The following is a 24,018-nucleotide window of genomic DNA, read 5'->3' as shown; positions in this document are numbered from 1 at the left end:
CAGTAAAAAGACGCAAAACAGAAACTAAAGACGAAACATAACAACAGAGAAAAGAGCAAAATTTTAGTACGCAACTACAACTGAAAGCCGCCTTGCGCTAATAGAAAAATAAAAAACATTCCACTTCCTTCAGTAACTCTTTGGATTAAAATATTCTCGGCAGGAATTCATTCAATTCTTATAGGAAAAAAAAAAGACTTCCGATTACAGTTTGATCTGCGGAAATCGGAACCAGCGAATGTTCATGCAGCCATGTGTTTTGTTTTACTAGTGGCAGAAGCTTAAGCGCAATACGAAAAAATAAATGCATTTTTTTCGTCACGGGGAATTACGAAGCAGCACGAGTCAATTCTTACCGGATAAAAAAAAAAGGCTGCTATTGTTGGAGTTTAATTTACGAAAACTGGACTCAGGGAATGCTCCGGAAAGTTTTTTGTTCTCCTATAGCAGTAGAAGCCTAAGCACAGTGCGGAAATATAAGTGCAATTTTTCCGGACAGAGAATTACGAAGCAGCACAGTGGACTAATTCTTCTACGCCTTTTTTGCTTCATAAAAGGTCAGTCGATTGCGTGAAAAAGAGAGAAAGTTTAATATTTTGCATATGTAAAGAAGGCGAAATTCGTTAAGAATGCCTTCAAGTTTTAAAATGTCCTTCATCGTGCTAAAGTCCCAGAGCCCCCTTCACACATTCTCACTTCGATCTGGCGAATGCATAATATTGTCACGGAGCGTATTGTTTACTTTCTGAACAAATTGCCGCTGGTGCATGGTCTCATCTTTTTTTTCTGCTCGCCTGACCCCTGGGACTGGTTATCTTGAATTTGTACGTTGTAGACGCAACTATAAGTAGTTGGCGAGAGGTACTGATCCGGCAATCCTGCGACATTATAGACTGTTCGCTACCCTACACACTCGCTATCTAACGCCTGCTCTGTACATGTTTATTATGAGGGCTGCCAAAAGCCATGGACGTTTCGCTTCCGAAGACTGAAAAGTGCGCGAATCATTGCTGCGGCCGCTAGCATTCTGAGGTTTCTAAGTTTCGCCAGTAAAGAGCTTGCCTTAAAAGCCTCCTTCTGCATTCTTATCTGACTGCTAGATGTCACCGCTATACGTGACATAGAATCCGTTTGAGAATGTCATAGAGTTAATACTCTCAGTCTGTAGGGAAAAGCTGCGCATTCAGACCATGCACTGAAATGGGCAAGGAATGAGCCCGGCCACGATCCAACTGTTTGCGGCTGCCAGCTGGCGAACCGCTCGCTAAAACCGGCGATAAAGCGAAGTTTGAACCTGCCAACATAGTCAGTTGGAAGATGGCAGCATGCAGTGCAGCTGCGAACCACAACTGTAGCGTCGTGTTTACGGAGTATCTCAGACGGTATGTAGCTCGTACTGAAGGCACGTACCCGCGGTATAATGTCGTCGGCTGATATTCTCTTTTCATCCTGTAGTGATAGGAGAGAAATACCCGAGCAACATCCGCTCTTAACGGTCTGTACAGAGCGCTTGCAGTGAATCACTCGAGCGTGCTAGCCTGAACAGCGTCAAAGCGTCTCTGAACACTGGTGCACGGAAACAGCGTTATCCAAGAAAAGTGGCGGCGATTTCCATAGTCGCTTTCTTGTAACGCCCCGGCGGTACCGATAGCAGAAATACTGCGAGAAGCCTCATGCCTATCGCTCGTAATAATGCGCTCGTAATATGCGGTGAACATGGTGTTTGCTTCTGATGGTTCAAACAAATACGGACTACCAGCAACCTAGTGATACTTACAAAATACCCGCATTTACGAAATTTTCAAGATAAATGCTACTGTCTTGAGCTATTGAGCTGTGAACTCCAGCCTGATGGCGTCGGGCAGTCAACGTGGGGAAATATGATGTATTCCTGGTGCGACGAGTACTTCTGAAAAGTTGAGTTTTTCTGAGGAATCATAACTGCACGTTTGGTTTTCTCTGGTTGCTTTGGCCATGTTGCCAGTTGTGTGACCACGCTACGATGTTTAAAGACTCTCAAGCGTTTACACAGTGTCCCTCCGTCTTCGCACGCAACCCACTGGATTGCCACGCGAGCGATGGTAGAGATCCGCTGCGAACACGGTAGGGGAAAAAAGTAGAGAAAACATGAACCTCATACAGCACGTATGCATAGGATTACTTTCTGAGAATACTCCGCGAGTTAACGGTGGACAGTTGAACAAACATGTTGGGATAAGCAAGGATGTCGCCAGAGAAAAAAGCTACGGGAGCCGTATTGACACCATACACGCGCTCGCTTCTGCGCGGACTACAGTGCGTTGCTGGGAACTGCGCCAGACGCGATCTCGGCGACAGGGAACAAATGCGTACAGCACTCGAAGCGTTGTCGCAAGGCTCAGTGGCCGACGGAGCCAGCCCTCTGACGCGCAGAGTGTCTTGCGCAATGAGTGGCGTGACACTCTTGTAAACGGAGCTGCACGATCCCATGGACCCGTGCGCGGGTGCACGGCCGATGCGAGCGTGCGGCGCCGTTGTAGAGAGCGCGCTGAGGGAAGCGGAGGTAGGCGGCAGAACTGTGTACGTACCGGGTCTGGAGGAAGCGACCAGTATCTTCAGCAGCCGGGACGGGGGCTCGGGCACGCTGGTGAGATTGCCCTGCAGCACGGCCTGCAGGATGTGGTCCTGGTAGAGACTGGCTCCTCCGCTGCACGCCATCGGGCCGCTCGCTAGGGGTGGGCTCACTGGCTCCGCTCACAGGAGAGCTTCCATCACACCCCCTGCGAGAGGTCGACAACGCACTCCTGTTGCATCATGAAACCTGGGGCTACCGCGATCACGACCTCTGAATGCAGCGAGGACAACCACTCAAGGCACAAATAGTAATGTATATATTGAAGAAACAAAATGAAAAATTAACTGACATTCCACATAAGAATAAGATCACCATAGTTGTGGCATATGGTGTGACCAGTGATGAATAGAAATACTTTGAACTGGTAGCAGTACAAGTAAAAAAAATTCAGGGGGGGGGGGAACTTTGCCGACCTAAAGTGCGGTGAGGCGAAAGCCTTTTGCGCGGTGTTGCTGCTTGTGTCACTGATGCGTGGTTAAGATGTTAATTAAGTACACAGTTGTTTGTGAATCTTAAATGATGGAGACACTGGAGGGCGTTTGGGAGGCATCCGTCTCATTCGACGCCTTTCTGCAAACACTCTCCAGCGTCCTAGACAAAGAGAACTACATAAGCTTTGGCAGGAAGTAGCGTAGCCATTGGCACGCTCGGTTGCGGAACGGAAGGGTGGTGGTTCGAATCCCATCGTGCACAAAGATTTTTTTTCTGGTCTGACTAGAAAAAGCCTGACACCTCAGCTGACAACCTTCTGCCGACAACTTTCTTTCGACAACGATGAGGCATTAAAGGCTTTCGCCTTAATACATAGAGAAAACGGCATCATGAGAGGAAGGGAAAACGACGTAGATGGCAGTAGAAACGATATGCTACGTGGCCTCTTCGGCATGCTGCAATGCACAAGAATCTATTACGCCATTGTACAATTTCGCAGATGCGATTGGCACTCCATACAGGCCGCTGAGAAATGAAATGGGTGAGGTTGGCCCACTAGAAAAAAGTGCGTTCTGCTCATACAGCACTTCAGCAGCATATGCGAAAAAAAAAAAAAATTTTCAGAAGCACTAGCGAATATTGTCCAAATTTGGTTCGGAACACAGTGCGCGCTGCTTTATATGTGCATTTAATATGATTACAACGCCTACTGACGTCACCTCACGCATAAATTAAGGTTCGATACTAACAGGAAAGGTTAAATACAAGCAGGGGAAAATGATCCAGGGGAACGCCTACCCGATATCCCACGTAGCATACGCCGTAATGCTAGCCGCACTCAATAGTTCTCGACTCAGACCTTACAAGGCCAAGGTATCGACTAAAGCACACCACCGCACGCCGAAGGCCTCTTACTTGAACCTGGAGAAGACACATCCCATCGTTTGCCTGTTTACGCGCTTCCCGCCATTCACCGAAGCGCTGCATGGCATCCAGACATTCTGTGCACTCTAGTCCAGGACAAAGCAAGATGGTAGCAGTAGAAAGGACCTTAATTTCCTCATCAGACCCGCAGCAGAGGCGCCGATTGTGGTGGTCTACTTTCGCATCCCGTGCTACCTGATTTTTTTCCTGATGGTCGAGGACCGAAGATCGGAGAGACAGAGAAAGGGACAGCGTCTGGAGCGACGTTTTGTTCAAGCCATGCCATGATCAGCTCTATCAGGCCGAATATTGCATAAATTCCTCCTAAATGACAGCAGAGTTTGCGAATGTTTATCGAATATTTCTTTTCTTCATGACATCGAGCGTCGTACTTCAATCAGCGTAATTTTCTGCTCCATAAAAACTATTTTTTGCTCAGGCTCCTATAAAGAGGTATTTGGGAGCATTTGTGCCCAAGAACCTAGTACGGCACCTTGCTTGATACTGGTTTCATAAACCTATGTTTTCATAATCTGTATGTGGATGAACAATAGTCCTGATGAAGGTATGTTAAATTCTACCCGCTAGACAAAACTTAGTGTTGCACTAGGTATCTGCCAATTCTTCTCCAGCTGCTACGCCTTTTTAAGCGTGAAAATGTTGCTAATGGAGCACCTACTTGCTTCCTTTCATCATTTTCATCGTAAGCAACCGGTGCGCCAAAACACTTGGATCGATTCAACTACGGTTGTTCACATGCACAGACATAAAGCAAGGGTGCTTACAAAGGGATGAAAAATACGATTACTTCCTTTCAGACGTCACATGTCACCTATACTTTAGTTTCTGAGTAATAATATAACCCCGAAGCTGCATTGAACGCTGCATTTCGACCGTGTTTGTAAACCAAGGGAACCACTTGCGGGCGCTGCCTATTTACGAAAGACACAGGTGTCTGTCGTAGCTGTGTGTCGTAACTATGCAGCACCCGCAAATCCTTGCATTGGTACACAACCAAATAGCTCGAACACAAGCAACGCTACCTGGGAAAGCTCACAGTGCTTTCTTTTTTCTGTTTTTGCTGTGAAAGCTCACAGTGCTTTCTTTTTGGTGTTTAAAATGCAGCAGTAGGAGGTCTTCTGGTGCACCTAAGACGCACCGTTCTTGCGTAAAGACGCGACTTCTGTAGTGATCACGATTTCTCGAATATTCCTTCTAACCATGACTCAAACTATGGGAATGTAAACAAGTTGAAGATCCTAATTTTTCTAAAGTAAAGCTTGTGCATTTTATATAAAAGGAGCTTAATGATGGCTAATGTACAGGTTGCCCAAAAACGAGAATAAATTTACCACCCTAAATAAAAATTTCAAAATAAGAAAATGTGAAAATATCTTGTGTTTAAGACCATGGCTGCTGCTTTGTTTTTTTTTTCTTTTTCGTGCTACCAGAAGCCAACCTGGTATTCGAAAAGTGCGCGAAGTACCAGCATGTCTCGAGAGCAGAGCTGACACATTTCGGGCCGCCCAGCGCCAACCAACCTGCTTGTTCGGCGCAACTGCCTCGGGATTGCTCGCTCGGCTGTGCGGGCGGCGTATGCCAATAAATTTGTAAAACTGATCGATTTTCGAGAGGTATGCGATCCAATAACGAGGCGAAGAGCGAAGGTGCGAGCGAATAAACATATTTTCCCTCAGATTTTATGATTATAGTTGTTACGCGTACGAAGACAGCCAGAGTATCGATCGGAGGAAAGGCGCTCGTTAAAGAGGTTTTGACATGGCAGGGCCGGTGGCAGGTTTGTGGTTTACGAAGGCACGCATAGAATAAAACGTGCGCATTTGTCGTCCACTCTCGCGCGAACCCACTCAACACTGCAAGGAGAAAGAGGGCGCATAAGCGCTGTTTCCGTCCTGCGGCGGCAGGAACGTGTCCCGTCATCTCCTCCTCTTTTTCTCCTTGCTTGCTCCTCCATCGCGTGACTGGACGAATTTCGGAGCGCGTGAGGTGACGATGTGCGGTTTGTGAGAAAAAGGGGGAGCGAATGAGCAATTATTTCGAAATCGGCTCACCCTGCAAGTACCACGGAAGGACATCTGATTAGTTACCGAAGACCTTGAGCTTCGGTAATCGAGGGCGCGCTGTGTGTTTATATAACACTCTAGGGATGTTTTCGTCTTTTTATCCCTATTTAGCTTTCCAGCCTTTCCTTCTTATCCCTAGCATGCAGGCATGCGGCCGCCCTTCACTTCCCTTCCTGCTTTCATATTTGCGCTTTTTTTTTAAATAGCCGACATAAAAAAGTGAACTTGTCTTTGTGCCCACTCATTGCAGAAATAACCCAGAAATACTGGCAGCCGGCTTTTAAATTTTGCTCTGCTGGCCAAGCCCGCACAGTCCCGGCTGTCCAAGGCGTAACAGAATCGTTGTGCGCACAAGGGGCTGTCGCAGTTTATACTCATGCCCGCTTGCGAGCCTCTAGAGGAAGAAGCTATTTATGCCCTCACAATGCTGGTTGAACTAACTCTTCGATTTGGCGATCCAGTGATTATCTTGTCCCTTGGAGAAATATAGACTTCCTTTCGCAGGTGAAATGGAATATAAATTAAGAAGTAATAAAAGAGCCTTAACAGAGAAAGAAAAAAAAGTGAGTTTTGCTTGGTACGCGAACGCGATAATACTTTCTACGAGGTCAACACAAAGCATTCAGTGCTTAAGAACACCTTGTAACTCTAAGGGGATCTAATCTATTACAAGTAAGTGTATCTAGACTGGACAGAAGTGCGTCTGAATTACATTTCACGCTGGTTTCACGAAAAACAGCTTCCGTAAACAAAGTACACGCTTAGAGGCGCACCACTTACATTTTGGCACGAGAAACTAACAGTTTGGACGAGCTAGCTTATTGGCTGGTCTAGTAAATCGCTTGCCAGTATATGTGGCTTGGAGTATTCATATGAGAGCTACGCGCAATTTATATAATTCAGAGCACAAGAAGTGTCGATATGAAGAAAGAGAAACCTCTATATGGGCCGAACTACATGGTTGGCCCAACCATGACGCGTTATTTTTGTTACGTCATGCTTCACGTCACGAGTGCACCACTGTGGGGAGCTATACGAACTCTTTCATTAAGCACTAATTTCGTCCATAGGATTTAGATGCGACTTCGAGGATGCGTAAATCGAAAGGGCACAAGATAATGTCGCTGGCACTGAGGAGGCCGAAAGGCAGATTTCCACTTGTAATTGTGACAAGCAAAATTTTGTTCTTAGGTTACGGTGCAGTAGTCTGATTGTTTTCCAATATTCTCTTTTGTTTTTCTATTGGAGGTCCGCAGGAAGTCCTCAGGCCAATCCCCTGATGACATGAGAGGGCGCGAGCTGCAGCCAATTAGTTCGCGCAAGTAGTTGAAGGGACTGGATTTAAATGCAGGTTCAGCGCTAAAATTATTTTTTGGGGAGATCGAATTCGGGCGTCGTCGACGCGATGCTCTTTCGTAAAAATTCTTTTCTGAGCTAAAAAAAAATAAAACGCTTTGATATACATGTCGGTACGGCACTTATGAAACTCGATTTTCTTCCCACGTGAGATGTAAAAGGCGCCGGCTACGTAGGTAAACTGTGTGCCGAAGTCCAGCATTGCCCCACTTTTTGACACACCATACTGACTTTTATTCCCACCGTTTCCTTTTCTCAGGTTCCCACACGCCCAACAACGTTGTCGGGCCCAGGCAAACGCCCCTGTGAAGAGTACCTTACAGCTCGTAACGCTTCGCGAGAAGCCCGTGGCTTTGGTTTATGCAGTTGTGTTTAGACTAAATTCCTCGAGACTGGAGCATTCGCAAGCGTTCCCCGGGGAAATCTCCAAGCTCTCACTACAACTTCTTTCTTTTTACTTTGCTTTTCTTCCGACTTTCTGGCTCTTTCGTTTTCTTTATCTTTTTCCCCCTATAAGCTCTCTGTCCCGCAGAAGGCGCTCCTTCCTACGCTGCGGACCGCGGCAATACAAGCTCATTCGCACTGAGTCTTCTCCGTTACACACGCGGCAACCCCTATTCCAACACACAGAAACGCGGCAAGGGCGGCGAACAATAACAAACTGCGTTCATCCTTTCTATTGTACGCGCGTCGAGGCACGGGAAACAAGCAGCACCTTCATGTCCTATCCATCCCAGCTCCGTGTTGCCTCCGTCCCTTGTTTCCTCCGCTCCTTCTCACTCACTCCGAATCGCTCGCTTCCTCTGCGGGCTTCTGCTAGCTCTGCGTATAACAGGCGCAGCGGAAAAGGCGTTTCGGAACAGACAAAGGTCATAGTAAACTCTAGGGGGCGCGGCTTTGTCTGAAGGGCCAGAGAGGAGCTACCGGAGCATCGACACTCTCGGCTACACAGAACACGGTTCCTTAGGGCGCTTTGGAACGTTCTCCTTCTTTTAAGGTTTTACTTCCGAGCACCGAGGACCCACTCGAATACAAATTCCGCCCATTTCTGCGCCCAGCTTCGGACATTCGCTGCTTGTGCTACGCAGCCTTCAAAAGACGCCGCCATTAAAAATCATCGTCAGCGGTTCTCAGCCAAGTGGGCAGAAGTGAAGAGGAGATCCCAGCATTGTCTATTTCCCCGCCGTTCCTCCGCTTTCTTTCAAAGTTCCTTTGTCTGCTGATGTTGGGCGCGAGGGCTGACGTCCCTTGTATTTAGTTCTTTGCGAAGTAAGCCTTTTGTTTCCCGGCTGGGCCCCGGACTGCTGCATTTGGAGAGCAAATCCCTCGAGCTGTCGCGTCAAATAAGCAATAGAGAACTATTCCCTTTAATGCGGGCTTTAGAAAGCGTCGTGGGCCGAGCGACAAAAGAGAGCGTCAACGTCAGCCCCAATCGGACGCCCGGGCGACGCGTTGGCGACTCTGCGCGGCTCGCTGTGGACGACTGCAGGGACTGCGATTGATGTTGTTACAAGCGAATGAAAGAAATATGAAGAGTGCAGCTTCTTGTTGTTGGCCCTCGCCAGCGGTGTGGCGTTGCTTTCGCCAGATCGAACGCTGGCGCTTGCACGCTGTCCTGGCTGAACTCCAGGGCACGTCAACAAACGCGCCGCTAAACAAATACCCATGCAGCAGTATACTCCACTTTACTTTGGCTGCCTCAAAAGAGGAGAAAGAAAATTACACAAAATTGATGTCATAGCCCATTTGCGCTGGTCATATTTCCGACGCTTCCCTTCTCGGTGGGTGTATGCCTTATACTTTTGTAAACTCAGATGAGCATATTGTACTATATGATCGTGACGGTATCCCTGATAATAAATTTTGACAGGGTGAGGAACTTTTTTTTGTCTGTAGCATCTTCTTGTAGTAATATTCTAATAAGCCGTCTAGGAATCCAGCTATAAGCAAACTGCAAGTGTCTGTTGAATTTTTATGCTCGCTCGTGTAAGCGCTGTGAGTTAAAAATTTGCCTTATTCTTGTTCCTTTTTTTTTGCTTTCTGCTGCAAGGTCTTGTTTAGGGGGTATAGAAAAATGGCAGAAAGTGGTCCTTCCTCATAGGTACTTTTGTTACGTCTTTGGAGGGACAAGGTTGTTACTATCTTAAGAACCAGTGTAAGCAACCAGTTTACTATACGAACGCGCATCACCCTTAGCTATGGCATGCGCATGCGTCGTTGAAATGCGCATGAGTTTAATTTCTCCTAGGCCACACTCTGAAATAAAGCGAAAAACAGGGTTTTACCCGTTCAAATGTATACCTTTGAAAAGCCGGCACACGCACTAAACAGGCACTGGACAAGCAGTTAAACGCGATGCAGTCCTTGTTAAAGGGCAACTGCACCTGTTTTTGAGAATTTTGTGGTATTTAAGGATTCAAATCTGTATCTACTGTAGGTAAAGCGTGCCAAGGTTTTTTTTTTTTTTTTTGCACTAGCATTTAAAATAGTGACGTAATCAACGATTCAATTTTGCGCTTCTTCTCATAACACTGGAGTAGTGCGGGGAAGTTTAATGTGTCGTCACGGAAGGTATGAATTAAAATTACTGCTGCCGTCAGCCACACCCTGCTGTGCTTCGTTGCATGCTGCCAAACAACGTTCGGCGGGCTTTATCTTCGGTGGCGTTGTTTTTTTTTTTTTCCCCTCAAAAGCGGGCGTTTATGCTTTGGAAAGGTGCCAATACCTTCGATGACGTCATCATGCACCTCCTACTTCGGGTTGTGCGCAGCGGAGAAGCTTGAAAGCCATCGGGATTTCAATCGGTGATTACTTCACCATTTCTCATGCTAGCCCAAAAGGACTTCAAATGCTTTACATGCAAGTTTCACACATTCGACCCTTTTAAGCCCGTCGATTTCTAAAACAAGTGCAGCTGCCCTTTAAGGCAGTTGTGCGTGTTCTAACGACTGCTTCCAGTGATGGTCGAGGCATTATCATCGCAAAGAGACGATCCCGGGCAAGCAGAAGGTTCCGACAATGGACACCTGCAGTGCCAGCTGAGAAGAGGAACTACTGACAGTCGCGGCAATGACAACGAGCACGTGATAAAGAAAGGCAGTGTCGGTTGTTGACGATGAACTTGAAGAGTTGTTCCCTGAGCTCACCGCTCACGTGCCTGCATTTACCGCTGAGCTCTAATGGAGCGTTGTTGAAATAAATAAATAAATAAATAAATAAATAAATAAATAAATAAATAAATAAATAAATAAATAAATAAATAAATAAATAAATAAATAAATAAATAAATAAATAAATAAATAAATAAATAAATAAATAAATAAATAAATAAAATCTGATTTGATGAATCATACTATTGTAAGACAGGCCTTCGGCTCCCGAACCTTGGGCGGCTGGCGTAAGGAAGAAGAGGACGAAGACAGCGGCGCCGATGCTCGTGCGTGGGCGCTGATCGCTGCCACTGGGACTGATCGCTGCCTCTGGACTGAACCCAGGCGTACCGCTAGCCGTTCGCGACGCAGCGCCTTCGAAGACTACACTACACGACACTATATATGCCGCGTCTAGGAGTGAGACAATGGCATCAACCTTGAAGCTTTCGCCACTGGTTGCTGCTGGAATAAATATGCACAGTTAAAAAAAAAGTTAAAAAGACTACCTACGAATGAGGCTGTGCATTCACTGTTGCCTGAAAATGAGCCTCACCATGAAATGTGAATGCAAAAACAGGTCATCTGTTATAAGCGTGAGTTTTCCTGCTGAGTTTACTAGAGGCCCGTGTTCTGTGCGATGTAAGTGCACATTAAAGAACCCTAGGTGGTCGAAATTTCCGGAGACCTTCACTACGGCATCCCTCATAGCCTGATTCGCTTTGGGACGTTAAACCCCATAAACCAAAGCAAGCCAGACGTTTTATATGCGTGGTAGCGCCGGATTCGTTCATTTTGTGACGGACACACACAACAAAAATTCTGTGTGCGAATAGCTAGCTGGACAACAACCATGTGTAAATAAATGGGAAATAATAGCGGCTACTGGCACTTTCACACATTACACGTCAGCTAGAACCAAGCAGGAAAGACAAGAGCTAGAAACATGTCCATGCATGCACTGAGGCAGATTTGACTCCGGTAAGTTTGCTTCGGGAAGCTAAGAAGTTTGGACCTACGTAAAACCCCACCAGCGCAGCTGCTCTAATGAACAGGACATCCGTATACATATATCACGGCGTTCTCACAGATGTAATTTTTTGAATTTTTTGCGGATGACTTAACCACCACAACTTTCATGGGCTTCTTAAGAGTTTTCAAAAGGCCCCACTTACTCGCAGGAGACACTTTATGTATCAATGGCTCTAGCGTTCATTTAGTGCGACTATTCCACGGGTGCAAGCAGTGCACCCGGAGCAATTATGTAAAATTATTTTTTTTAATTTATACATCGTAAATGCCAACAAACGTTAGCGATCACTGCGGCACCCGCATGGAGAAATGCGTAAGCGTGACGTCAAACTTTATGACGTCACGCCATATGACGTTGCACCACGACGTCGACGTAACACTTCCATACTTTTTGCGTCAACTGAGACTCGTGACCGGAAGTCATGACCCTCAAACCGGAAGTCGATCATTTATCGATCTCTTATCGATACCTTATCCATACCAAAAATATTTGTCTTACTTAATGAAGTTCCATCAATTGCCCATCTGAGTTTTCAAACTTCGCGCCACGCTTCGTTTTCAAATTTGGCGCCACACTTGCCACACAAATTTGGCTTCGCCCACACTTGCGGTCACGTGATGCCACAATTCCGGCATTTTCAAAATTGGCACCACTTTTGCTCCGGCCCTGCCCACTGATCACATAAACCCATTCGTTCGGACGTAATCGTGCGACAAGCTAGTGCAAACATAGCCATACAACGCTTACGCATTAATAAATGTTTTCTTTGTAATTCTACTTGCAGCGTGCCAGCCTTGTAACGTAAAAACGTGAAACCCCATCCCTGGAGCTATGAACAAAACAGTATCCCTAATTTTGTTTTCATCATCGCTTATCTTCTACTTCAATGGTAAGCTGTCAGACTCTTCAGTGTTACCAAAACAAGTAAAGAAAAACCCGGAAGTTCTGGAGTGCCGAAAGAAAGCAAAAAAAAAAACAACTTTGAGAACTACCCATGCGCGCATGCGCGCTTAATGCTCAGCAAGCTTGGCAGCCGCATCACGATGGCGCGTGCAGTGCTCATGCGGGCGCACGTGTTCGAACTAGCTGCTCACGCTCATTTGCGTCAAACTCGCGCGTTTTCGTTTTCAGACTGCATACCTCGGAGGACTTTATGGAACCATTTCCTTCATCAGTTTCTGTTACCGCCAGTGTGTGTCCAGGAGTACAGGTGCTCTCTGCATACCGAACGTCAGGACTAAAATGGGACACTGGAGATGGTTTACGTCATCACGAGGTGAAAGCGCAATGATAGAACGTAGTATCGCGTTGAGGTTATGAATCATTGAGGTTATGTAGTGTCGCACTCAGTATGAGCAGCACCGTACTATATGTGTATAGGTGCTGAGTTCTCGAAACGGCGCGAGCCCAGTGGTGCTGGAATTTATGCATTCGGTCGTCGACGCAACCAACTAGGTGAGCTGAATGTTTTTGCAAATAAGTACCCTGTGTCAAGGCACACTGTTTCATTATAATGCAAAAACCTCAGTTGGTTGACCCTGGATGTGTGGCAAGTCATAATGAGCGGGATATTACATACGTATTTGATGTGCTCCTTTTCCCCATAACTTTACCCTCAATATTCGAGATATTAACAATTTTACTTTGGTCTTAAAGACTGTATGTAATATGCAGAAACGGCAGGTTCTTCAAGGTAATAAACAGCAAAAGATAAACTTGTCAGGATGTGTAATTATGTGGCTAAATAAATGAAACCATCAGTACACATTGTGGGAATCTGGCTTTCCGCCGTCGCCTGTGCGCGGCTGTGCCGGCCTACCGCGTTGTTTCTCCTCTTTCCCTTGCTCCCGCCTCAGGCGGTGGAGAGGCGGCTAGGTGACTAATCACTGTCATTTGGCCACAGCTCCGCCCCGGCTCCCCAACGGCCTTTGCCATTGGCGCCTTTTGGCGGGAGATCGGGACCCGCTACGGGCGGCCGCGCACGGCGCGACCGTCCGAGCGGGGCCCAGAGAGAGAGAGATCCCTCCGAGACAGCGTAAGGTGCGTACGTTACTGTTTGTCCGTGCCGGCCTTTGCCGTTCGGACCAGTGCTTACTCGAGCTCGCCCGCACGTGTCCTCTGACCTGCAGCGGCTCGAGCCTGTCCAGCGGGGTCCAGCGACCTCTGACAGGCGTACCTTGCGTTGAATGCCCACTCTCTCTCGCAACCGGCCCAACGGTCGACACGAGAGAGAGATCACAGCACTGCCGCGGGGACATTCTCTTGCAGCGGCGTGCTAGCGGTGCGCATTACTCGAGTCGCTTCGTGCGCGCAGCGGAGCCTTGCTCCTCGCGCGCCCCCGGGACGGGGTGACTATTGAGTGTGTGTGTATCAGCTGGAGGACGATGTGAATAAACGTCTCCTTTTTGAACTTGGAGGCCTATTTCTTTGCGGCGAATCGCTCTCCTCCCAGCGGAGGTTGAGTGCACTGCATCGGTGTCCCAGTGTGTGTGTGGTGACGGCTGATCGGGGCCCTTGGCTCGCGCGAAGCTCGAACCCGCGGTGGGTGGTGGCCTGTGTCCACGTAGAAACCCATAACTGGCGCCCAACGTGCTAAGTCATTGGCGCTTACGCCTTTGATGGCACATTAGCCGAGCAGGTCGCCTTGACGATCACGCTTGCGCACCGTGTCTACCACCCCCAGCGCGGCACTCGGCAGCTACATGTCGGCTCCCTACGGAGTTGTAGCGTCGTTTGATCCGCTGGCTGCTGTTCCTTCGAATAGCTAGACACCGTGGTTGGCCGCGGCCCCCATTGGGGTTTACGGTGACACAACCCAAAATGTTGACCACGTGGCTCCCATTGGAGCTGTATCGGAAGCACCCTGCGGTGCATCCGCTGGTCACATGCCTCAGCTGTGCACGCTTTCCGCCCAGTGCGAAAGCAGTTCGTGTCACGCTGCCGCAACCGGCAGTTTCGAACAGCAGCAGCCGTGCCCCGCGAGCAGTCAATTCTGCTCTGGGAACGGCGAGGCGCTGGCCGGTTCCCTGTGGAAACCGCGCCGCTCATCGAACTAGGAGCCTTGCCTCCCTCGTTCGTGCAGCCCGCCCAAGCCTCCACTGAGGCAGGGGTGCAGTCGCTGAGGCCGGGGCTCCATTGAGCCAGATGCGGAGAAGCTTCGAGCCATACTCGAATTTCCCGCGCCCAAGGACTTACGCGGCCTGCGCCGTTGTGTGGGAATGGCCAACTTTTATCGTCCTGTGCCCGCGTGCAGGCACCCTTGACCTAGCTCTTGGGAAAGACTGCCGCGTGGCGATGGGAGCCCGAGCAAGAGCGATCCTTTCGCCTCCTGTCTAGTGCCATTGCCGAGACAGCGCAGCTCAGGCTACCCGACCTGACCAGACAGTTCGTAGTCCAGACTGACGCGAGCGATCTGGGTTTAGGAGCAGTTCTCCTACAGGAATTCGATGGCGTGCTGCAACCGCTGGCCTTTGCCAGCCGCTCCTTGCTGCCCTCGGAGAGGAATTATTCCGTGACCGAGAAGGAGTGCCTCGCCATCGTGTTTGCACTGCGCAAATTCGACGAGCTACTTGATAGAACGCAATTCGTGGTGCAGACAGACCACAGTGCGCTCAGTTGGCTGATGCGGCTCCGCGAGCCTGCGGGTCGGCTGGCGCGCTGGGCTCTCCTGATACAGCATTACGACTTTTCCGTGCAGTATCGAAAGGGGAGCACAAACGTGGTAGCTGACGCGCTATCCCGTGCCCCACTCGCCAGCGGCGCCTTGACGCCTGTAGGCGGAGGGGGCGAAACAGCGGACGAGCCGCAGGGCGGCAAGGAGGGGGAACCCGCAAACGGGTTAACCCATTCCGCTAACCAGGCGAGCAGCGCTTCGCAAAGCGGACGAGAGGCAAAGCTCTTCGTGAGCGCCTCGGAGGTGCCGACGCGAACGGAAATTTTGGCTGCAAACCTGAGTGGGGACGAGACCATGCTCCCCTCTGGGATGAATGGAATTGTTTTCAGCCGTAAGAGCTACTGAAAGCCCAGCAAAATGACCCCTTTTGTCGCGAGGTGAGCGACGGTCTCAGGGAGACGGAGCGCCGTGACGCTACTTGTATTGTAGCGGGCGCAGGGGGGCAGAAGCCAGCGTGTGTCGCGGCGAACCCCGGGGATTCATATTTGCTGGACCATGACGGGCTCGTGCTGAAGTACATAGCCACCGAGGACGAGTCCATCGACCCGTTCAAGGTGGTTATCCCCAAAAGTCCGAGAGGCGCACTTTTGCGATTCTCTCATGACGAACCACTGGCCGGTCATCTGAGTGGCTCCAAAGTTTTTGCAAAACTGAGTCAATCGGAGACGTGGCCTGGCATGAAGCGTGACATTTTCCGCTATTGCCGTTCCTGCCATGTCTGTCAAGCGGTGAAGTCACGGGGCGGCAAGCCGCCTGGAATGATGAAACCGATTGACAGTGTGCGTCCGTGGCAGATGGCCACCTGCGATTTGATGGGGCCTTTCCCCAGGAGCAAGCAGGGGTTCATAGACCTGAAGGCCTACGCGTCCCGGTCTGACGAGCTTGCGCCGGTACCCATTGGTATCAAAGGCAAGCGCAAAGGCACAACTGGTGCTGCGGAACGCAAGCGTACGGAGCACCGGTACAATCTGAGGCGACGGTCACCGGTGTGATTGATGCCGTACGGCGGACTTTTCCGCAACCGAAGGCACGCAGCCTCAGCTAGCTGGCGAGCTTTCTCGTCAGGCCCTACCCAGGTGAAGCACGGTGTGTTATTTTTTGTTGTTGTTTTTGCAGCATGCTCAGTTCCAACCTTGTGTGTTTATCTATTTATTTATTTGTTTTGCTTGAGTCAGTTTCTAGCCACTTTCGTTTCCTGCTTCTCTCGTCTGTTTTTGTTCTAACGGACCGATATGTACATAGGCAAACTTCAGCCCGCTCGTGCTTGCTCTTATCTTCTAGAAGGAATAGATTGGATTAGGTGTCGTTTGTACAGCGCGCCTTTTCTCATTTCCGGCCCGACTGTGGGTGGTTGGCTCGTTAAGGAGCCGTGTGTCGCGGTGCGAGTTTTGTGCGGCCCGTATGGAGGGGAAGTTGGCGGGGCGTTTGGGACGATGGGGGGCGGAAAGTGCACCCTTTGACCCTCGCCGCGGCGCCTCTGGACGCTTCTGATGAGGGGATCGTTGTCGCCGACCAGCGTCCGCGCACTTGCCGGTGTATGCGTGGTTGCGGCTGTGACTGTGTGCGCGCGTAACCATGAGCCAAGGCGACGCCTGTGAGTTGTGCCGTTGTGCTTCTGCGTGAGCGCGGGATGAGAAAGACCCCTCGCTGTGGCCAAGGTTACACATCAGGACCCCGCCGAACGTCCTCGCCCGTTTCAGCCGGCGTGAAGGGGGTGCACTAACTGTCTTGTGCCCGAACGTGATGTCGTGTCCAAGGGCGCGAGGTCAGTGCTCTGCCGCGGCCCCGTCGTCATCAACGCACCCTACATCAACGGAAAGAAGACCGCCATCAGTCGTCGGCCCTCCCAACCTGTTCAACTTGAAGTCTGCGAGCGGTGAGTCGCCGACAGGCCCACTGGGCCGCGCCATCGAACTTTGAGGCTGGCATCCACCTGTCACATAGCTGTACATTTGAATTCACATCTTCTTGTGTACCGTGTATATAATCTGCAAGCTGTTTTGATTTACTGAAGCGTATGCAAGTGTTGTTTGCCTTGTTTTTTTCCGTTGTTTGGGTGTTTAGTTTTTCTGGCTGGAACTGAAGGGTAGCTAGTTTTGTTTTGTGTATTCATTTCTTTATTTTGGAACTGAAGTGTAGCTTATTTTTTTTGTGTATTGATTTCTTTATTTTGGCCGCGTGCTTTGCCGATGGGTAGGAGGGCATTTAAGGAGAGGGGGATGTGTGAATCTGGCTTTCCGCCGTCGCCTGTGCGCGGCTGTGCCGGCCTACCGCGTTGTTTCTCCTCTTTCCCTTGCTCCCGCCTCAGGCGGTGGAGAGGCGGCTAGGTGACTAATCACTGTCATTTGGCCACAGCTCCGCCCCGGCTCCCCAACGGCCTTTGCCATTGGCGCCTTTTGGCGGGAGATCGGGACCCGCTACGGGCGGCCGCGCACGGCGCGACCGTCCGAGCGGGGCCCAGAGAGAGAGAGATCCCTCCGAGACAGCGTAAGGTGCGTACGTTACTGTTTGTCCGTGCCGGCCTTTGCCGTTCGGACCAGTGCTTACTCGAGCTCGCCCGCACGTGTCCTCTGACCTGCAGCGGCTCGAGCCTGTCCAGCGGGGTCCAGCGACCTCTGACAGGCGTACCTTGCGTTGAATGCCCACTCTCTCTCGCAACCGGCCCAACGGTCGACACGAGAGAGAGATCACAGCACTGCCGCGGGGACATTCTCCTGCAGCGGCGTGCTAGCGGTGCGCATTACTCGAGTCGCTTCGTGCGCGCAGCGGAGCCTTGCTCCTCGCGCGCCCCCGGGACGGGGTGACTATTGAATGTGTGTGTATCAGCTGGAGGACGATGTGAATAAACGTCTCCTTTGTGAACTTGGAGGCCTATTTCTTTGCGGCGAATCGCTCTCCTCCCAGCGGAGGTTGAGTGCACTGCATCGGTGTCCCAGTGTGTGTGTGGTGACGGCTGATCGGGGCCCTTGGCTCGCGCGAAGCTCGAACCCGCGGTGGGTGGTGGCCTGTGTCCACGTAGAAATCCACAACATAAAGTGCGTGTCATGATAATAATGATAAAATTACCATCGTATGCTTAAAAAAAAAAACGTTATAGAATTCTACGACCAAGCTACAGCAAAAAAAGAAAGAAAAATGATTGAGAGAATAAGGCGTAATCCGTGGTGCAAGCAATGTCAGCAGCCAGATGTTTCTGGTCTCTTGACGTGTAGCGGTATGAGACGCGCTCCTTTGGCACGGTGTGCATCCCAGTTTGTTAGGATCATCATTTCAAAAGAGAGAAATATGAAATGCATGCCTATAACTTGAAAAGAACAAAATGCAGTTAGAAGTATAGCGCGCAAGTCGTGATGAGGGCGCACTTAATGAAACTGGCGATTGCAAAAAACTCTCCTACATCATACAGACAAATACAGATAAGCTAAATGTCATTGACGTTATGCCATTGTATTTATGTGTTGCGCGTTCTGTGTTGTGTGTTTCTGAGTCGCGGTGTTCTGCGCACACCGCGTTTATAAAGTAGTAGTATTGGCGAAATATAGGCTATGCTGACATTTTGACGTAGTGACCTAACACGCGCGTACTGTTATTAACTTTAAGGGTAATATGAGTTTTCCATTTTAGATGCGGAGGTGCGGTTGTGTCAGTATATTAATAGGGATCTAGCATGCTATGATCCCGCATGAGCGATCGTCTCGCATACCGCACAAAAAGCACTTAAACTAAATTGTTTGCTTTAGCCCATTGTGCACGGCATTTTTGCTTCTGCGCTGCTCACCATTCTCGATAGCTTATCTGATGCCGCGAGCACCAGTCTGCAGCCGCGCTTTGACGCCATCATTTTTTTAGCGGTGTGTCACTTAATGAATACATGGTGCCGCTACTCTCCGGGACTTGCGTTCTAATTATCCCTTTCTTAGCAATCATGTCGCTTTTAAATCCTTACTGTCCTGAGCAGCTTTTCTACTATCGAGGTGATCATTCTTTTCGAAATTGAACCAAGCATTTCTCGGCCATGTTGTCTGCAGTGCCATTCTGATCTCAATAAGTGTTTTCAGGGCCGTTGGAAGCGTATGCTTCCAGCCTCGCTTCCACTGGCACAATTATTCTTAAGTACCCGGGCGTTAAACGCACGTATGCAAGCACCGAGCATCGCCGTGTGAGTATTGGTTGACACGCAAGGGCTTGGAGGCATTTTGATTCTATCTAGTTTAAATGCGAGAGACAGAACTGTAACTATTCTCCACGCTTTTCGGCGAACGCTATGGTGCCTGGCCCCGCCTCCAAACACAATCCGTCGGCGAATGTGAGGCGTCAAGCAAATGAGCGCTAGTGCCGCGTAATGCCGAGCATGGCTCCCAGCGCTCTCTGCGTGAGAACGCTGACACCTGCCCCCAGCTCGCGGATTACTTATAAGTGGGGCGCTTTATTAACGACGGTCATTCCCTCTAAAATCACCGCTCGGCCTTCGGAATTTTTTTTTTTTTGCGAGGATGCTTTCAGATGAGCCCAATCGAATAAAAGACCTGGCTCTTTACTGGTCATGAGAGGTGCTGAAGCATGCACCATCTTCAAGTGCTGAAGTGGAGTAATACGTATAGCAGATATTGCATGACTATCGTTGTCCTCAGCCATTCAAAGCCCCGAACAGTGGCGTTCGACATAGACCACTGAAAGAAGCATATTGAGCTTCCTCTTCCTAGCACATATTCATACTTTTTTTGCCCTTTAACTATTATTATTATCACCTTCATTCACGAAGTTATAAATCTGTAGAAGCCCTCACGCAGCGCAGACAAATAATGAGATTATTATGAACTCAAAACCGTCGCGTTGTTACGTACTTCTGCCGGGCGATAAACTGTGATCAATGAGACAAGTGAAAAAAGTATCATTTAATGCTTTCTTTCGCGATAAAAATTAACTGGAAACTTTTACTGAGCCAATGTTTCGCTTACGCGTGCCTTCTTGTGGTATGTGCAGGAGATATGTTTGATCTATTTTCGATTTCGCGCGACTCTATTTCACAAAAATTGCTCCGCAGTTGCGCGTTCGGGATTCGCCATCTAGAGCTCTTCACCGTCGTGGAGCCTGTCTCGAGTGACTCGCTCAGCGAGGCAGCGCTGCGTAAAACGGTGGCAGTAAAGGAGTTGAACAACACACTTACAGCTTTAAGCCATAAAATAAAGGCACTTAATTTCCAAGTAATCAGCACCACAAAAAAAAAAAAAACATCCCCTATGCCCCTTGGTTTCGGTGACTGTTGGGCTCCGTCACGTATGTCATAACAAGCACCTCTTCTCCCTTCCATTGTCTGCTCATTTAGAGCTTGTTGATCTAGGAGGGAAACCGCGCAAAAGCACACACAGCACTTGTGTCTCGTCTTAACAGTCTGTGTCCTATCTGTGGTTTTGCGCTGTTTTCCTCCTAGGTGCCAATAAAGCAAAAAAATAAAAAAATCCCCTCTCGTTTACCCCTGAAGTGATGCGAATTTCAGCGACAGCTGAGGTTGTGCGGAATGTTCATGCCAGTCAGAGTGATTAGTGACTCTGGGTGTGGGAAGCCTGCTGTGTTTATGCCGCTACACCTGCACTATCGTAAAGCTGTAGTGAATGCCTTTCGCTAAGTGTGTTGCAGTAGCTGGGCACTGTAATCAGTTAATGGGTGGGAGCGTGCAGTTGTGGTTTGGAGGGTGTGTTGGGGGGGGGGGGGCGGGGAGGGGAGGGTTGTGGTGAGGAAGGGGATGGGGGGGCGGGGAGGGTTGTGGTGGGGGAGGGGGGAGAGGGTTGTGGTGAGGCAGGGGAGGGGGAGGGGATGGGGGAGAGGGTTGTGGTGGGGCAGAGGAGGGGCGATGTTGCTTTAAAAGCGGCCACGTTGATGCATGTCCAATGTTATCTGACAGAAATTTGTAAAATTGGGAAATTGTACGATACTGCTATCCAAATATTGGAGGTAATGTTCCATTCTTTGAGACAGAACTGGTAATAGCGCTGAAATAAGACGTACACGAGAAACACTGACACAGGACATGCGTTGTCCCGTGTCAGTCTCTCTTGTGTACGTCTTATTGCAGCGCTATTACCAGTTCTGTCGCAAATAATGCACCATCTAGCTCAAATTGACGTTCTTATAAATGTTTCATTCATGTGATATGCAGAAAAACCTTTATTTTAAAGTGTTTCCATCGATCGCATCGAGCTGTTAAGACTGCCATAGAAAACCAATGGGGAACGCGTTTGATGATAGCAAAAATGTTAATAGAAAAAAAAATACAAGACTGAGGTCGGGTGATCTGGGGGATATATTGGTTGTGTTAGAGTGAAATCTTTGACTATACAAAAAAATTGCGATCATAAACGGTTTCCTGCTCAAAAAAGCTTTTGCCCAGTATTGTCGGGTATAAAAGTTAGAGGAATTGGCTGCGATGTATACGAGTGAGGAAGCTTTAGTGGCAAGCCCAGCGCAATGCCACGTACCAAGCTGGAGGGAGGGCGACGCATCTTACTGTTGGAACGCAAAGCGGGTAAGGCAAGTGACGGGGCGCCACCTCAACGAAGCCACACTGGCGTGGCGTGACACTGTGCACATTCCCAAGCAGCGAGAACGTGGATGGGAGAACGTTTCCGCTGGCTTGTGTTCGCGCTTACCGGCTGGTGAGTGCGTTTGCACTGAAGTTTGGCACGCCGTCGCAAAAGTGATGAGGCACAAGAAGGAGTTTTGCCTTGTAATATAATTAATGTGGTCTGCCCATGCTGTCAAAAATCGGTGGTAATGACAACTAAGCCTCACTGATGAGGTGGGAGGCAGTTACAATAAAAAAATTGGAATATATCTGTGGACCCGCACACACAAAAAAAGCAATGACAAATCATCGAGTGCTTTGCGTGATGCACTCTTTGAGTGCCTGTTATGTCCAGTTCTCTCCAAAAAGACATTAGCCTGAGATTGTTTTTCATTCAATTATTGCACGGCTTCTGAGCTCAACACTCGACATTCACGTCGAAGGCACGTAGCATTCCAACAGAAACACCTCACGATCTATAACTGGCAATTGCCTCGCGATCCATAAGAATATTTCCCCTTCGTGTACCTCTCCTCATTCACAGTGGGCTATAATGCCGGATCTGGCTGTGCCTCCAGAGGGAGTTTGAAATGCCATTTTTGAACTGTCTTTTTCAAATGTGAGTTTTAAATGTCTTCCTAATAAATCGAGTCCTGGTCCTGACGGTATATCCACGAAATTACTAAAAGTTACAGCTCCACGTTCATCCGTTTATCTTTGCAAGCTATTTAAGCAATCTATAGATGAGGGTACTCTACCCTATCACTGGAAATTCGCACACGCCATCGCCATTTAGAAATCCAGCAATAGCGGTGAATGTTGTAATTAGAGACCAATATCATTAACGTCTATTGCATGTAAGACCCTTGAGTACATTCTATACAGTAATGTCATGTGGCACTTCGTCAATAACAATCAGCTTTTTCCTAACCAACATGGCTTTGAGCGAGGGAAATCCTGGGAAACACAGCCTTTCGAACTCATCACCATTATTCACTCATTAGCTTAATCTGATGCCGTGTTCATTGATTTTTCTAAAGCATTCGACCAAGTTCCTCATCACTGCCTGCTTGTTAAGCTTCGGACATTTAATGTCAATGAAAACATTTTAAAGTGAATGCAGAATTTTACAAAACATAGATTGCATGCTGTCCTACAACACATAGTTGTTTCATCTCCTAATGCTGTTAAATCTGGCGTCCAGGATCTGTCTTAGGTCTGTTACCATTCCTGTTCTACACAGAGGATATCCCGAATAATGTTTCGTCTCAAATTCGTCTTTATGCAGATGACTCCATTATTTATTGTGAGATTAAAGAGCCTAATAATTCAAATCGTTTACACGGTGATCTGAATTTATTATCACCATGATGTGACGTGCGGTTAATGGAGATTAACGTCAACAAAACCAAGGTAATGTCATTCACTACACGTCGCTCCGACGTACCAGTTTCTAATAATATCAACAATGCTCACATTGAGCGGGTAAATCAGTTTAAACACCTCGGTGTCATAGTTTCAACTAACTTAAAATGAGATCATCACGTTGAATACACCATCACCAAGGCGAGTAAAACACTTGGATCCGAAAAACACTTTGCATGGAGACACCAGAAACAAAGCTTCTAGTGTACAATACTCTCCGAAACCCCTTGAATCTTCAAACACAGCAGCAACGAAGGCGCAGTTCTTTGCTTCAGTACTTTTTCAAACTCTATCGCAGCACTACCACACTCCAACTCGAAACGCAACGACCACCCATTAACTATATATTTACCGCATTCCAGGACTAACTTTTTCAAATTCTCACCTTTAGTTCTACACATTAAACTTTGGAACGAGCTGCCAAGAGACGTAACGACTATTAATAAGTGTGATTTTTTTTGTGCTGCTTTATCATCTGTATAAGCCTGCTGTTTTGTGTTTCGTGTTCTCTTTGAGTGCATATTAATGTTTTTAATACACCTTAGGTGGGTATTTAAGGGCACTGTAAATAAATAAATAAATAAATAAATTACGACGTGCAAGTTATATAACGTTAAAGTTTTGACGAAAAGAAACGAACCAAGTAGCCTTTTCGCGCGCACGCAATATGACAGTAATCAGATCCTCTATACATTTTTATGATTGCCGTGTGAAGCTGGAAAATTATCTTTTATGTCGCTGCAGTGTTGACGTGAATGCTAGCAAC

At 48.4% G+C, this 24,018-nt stretch overlaps 1 protein-coding gene across 2 annotated transcripts in view; it reads right to left on the bottom strand.

Annotated features, from left to right (window-relative positions):
- Window positions 1-24,018, bottom strand: part of LOC149351799 (protein qui-1) — a 484,090-nt gene that overhangs the window by 225,887 nt on the left and 234,185 nt on the right. For both annotated transcript variants that reach the window (XM_089581130.1, XM_089581131.1), the window contains one exon: window positions 2,568-2,759. In XM_089581130.1, the coding sequence (XP_089437256.1) occupies window positions 2,568-2,697 (130 nt within the window). In that variant the 5' untranslated portion in view covers window positions 2,698-2,759. The remainder of the gene's footprint in view (window positions 1-2,567; window positions 2,760-24,018) is intronic.

Source organism: Amblyomma mixtum, chromosome 3 (genome assembly GCF_055824585.1).
Source record: "Amblyomma mixtum isolate Tamu chromosome 3, ASM5582458v1, whole genome shotgun sequence".
Taxonomy (NCBI): domain Eukaryota; kingdom Metazoa; phylum Arthropoda; class Arachnida; order Ixodida; family Ixodidae; genus Amblyomma; species Amblyomma mixtum.
This window is presented reverse-complemented; position numbering and strand designations above follow the sequence as displayed.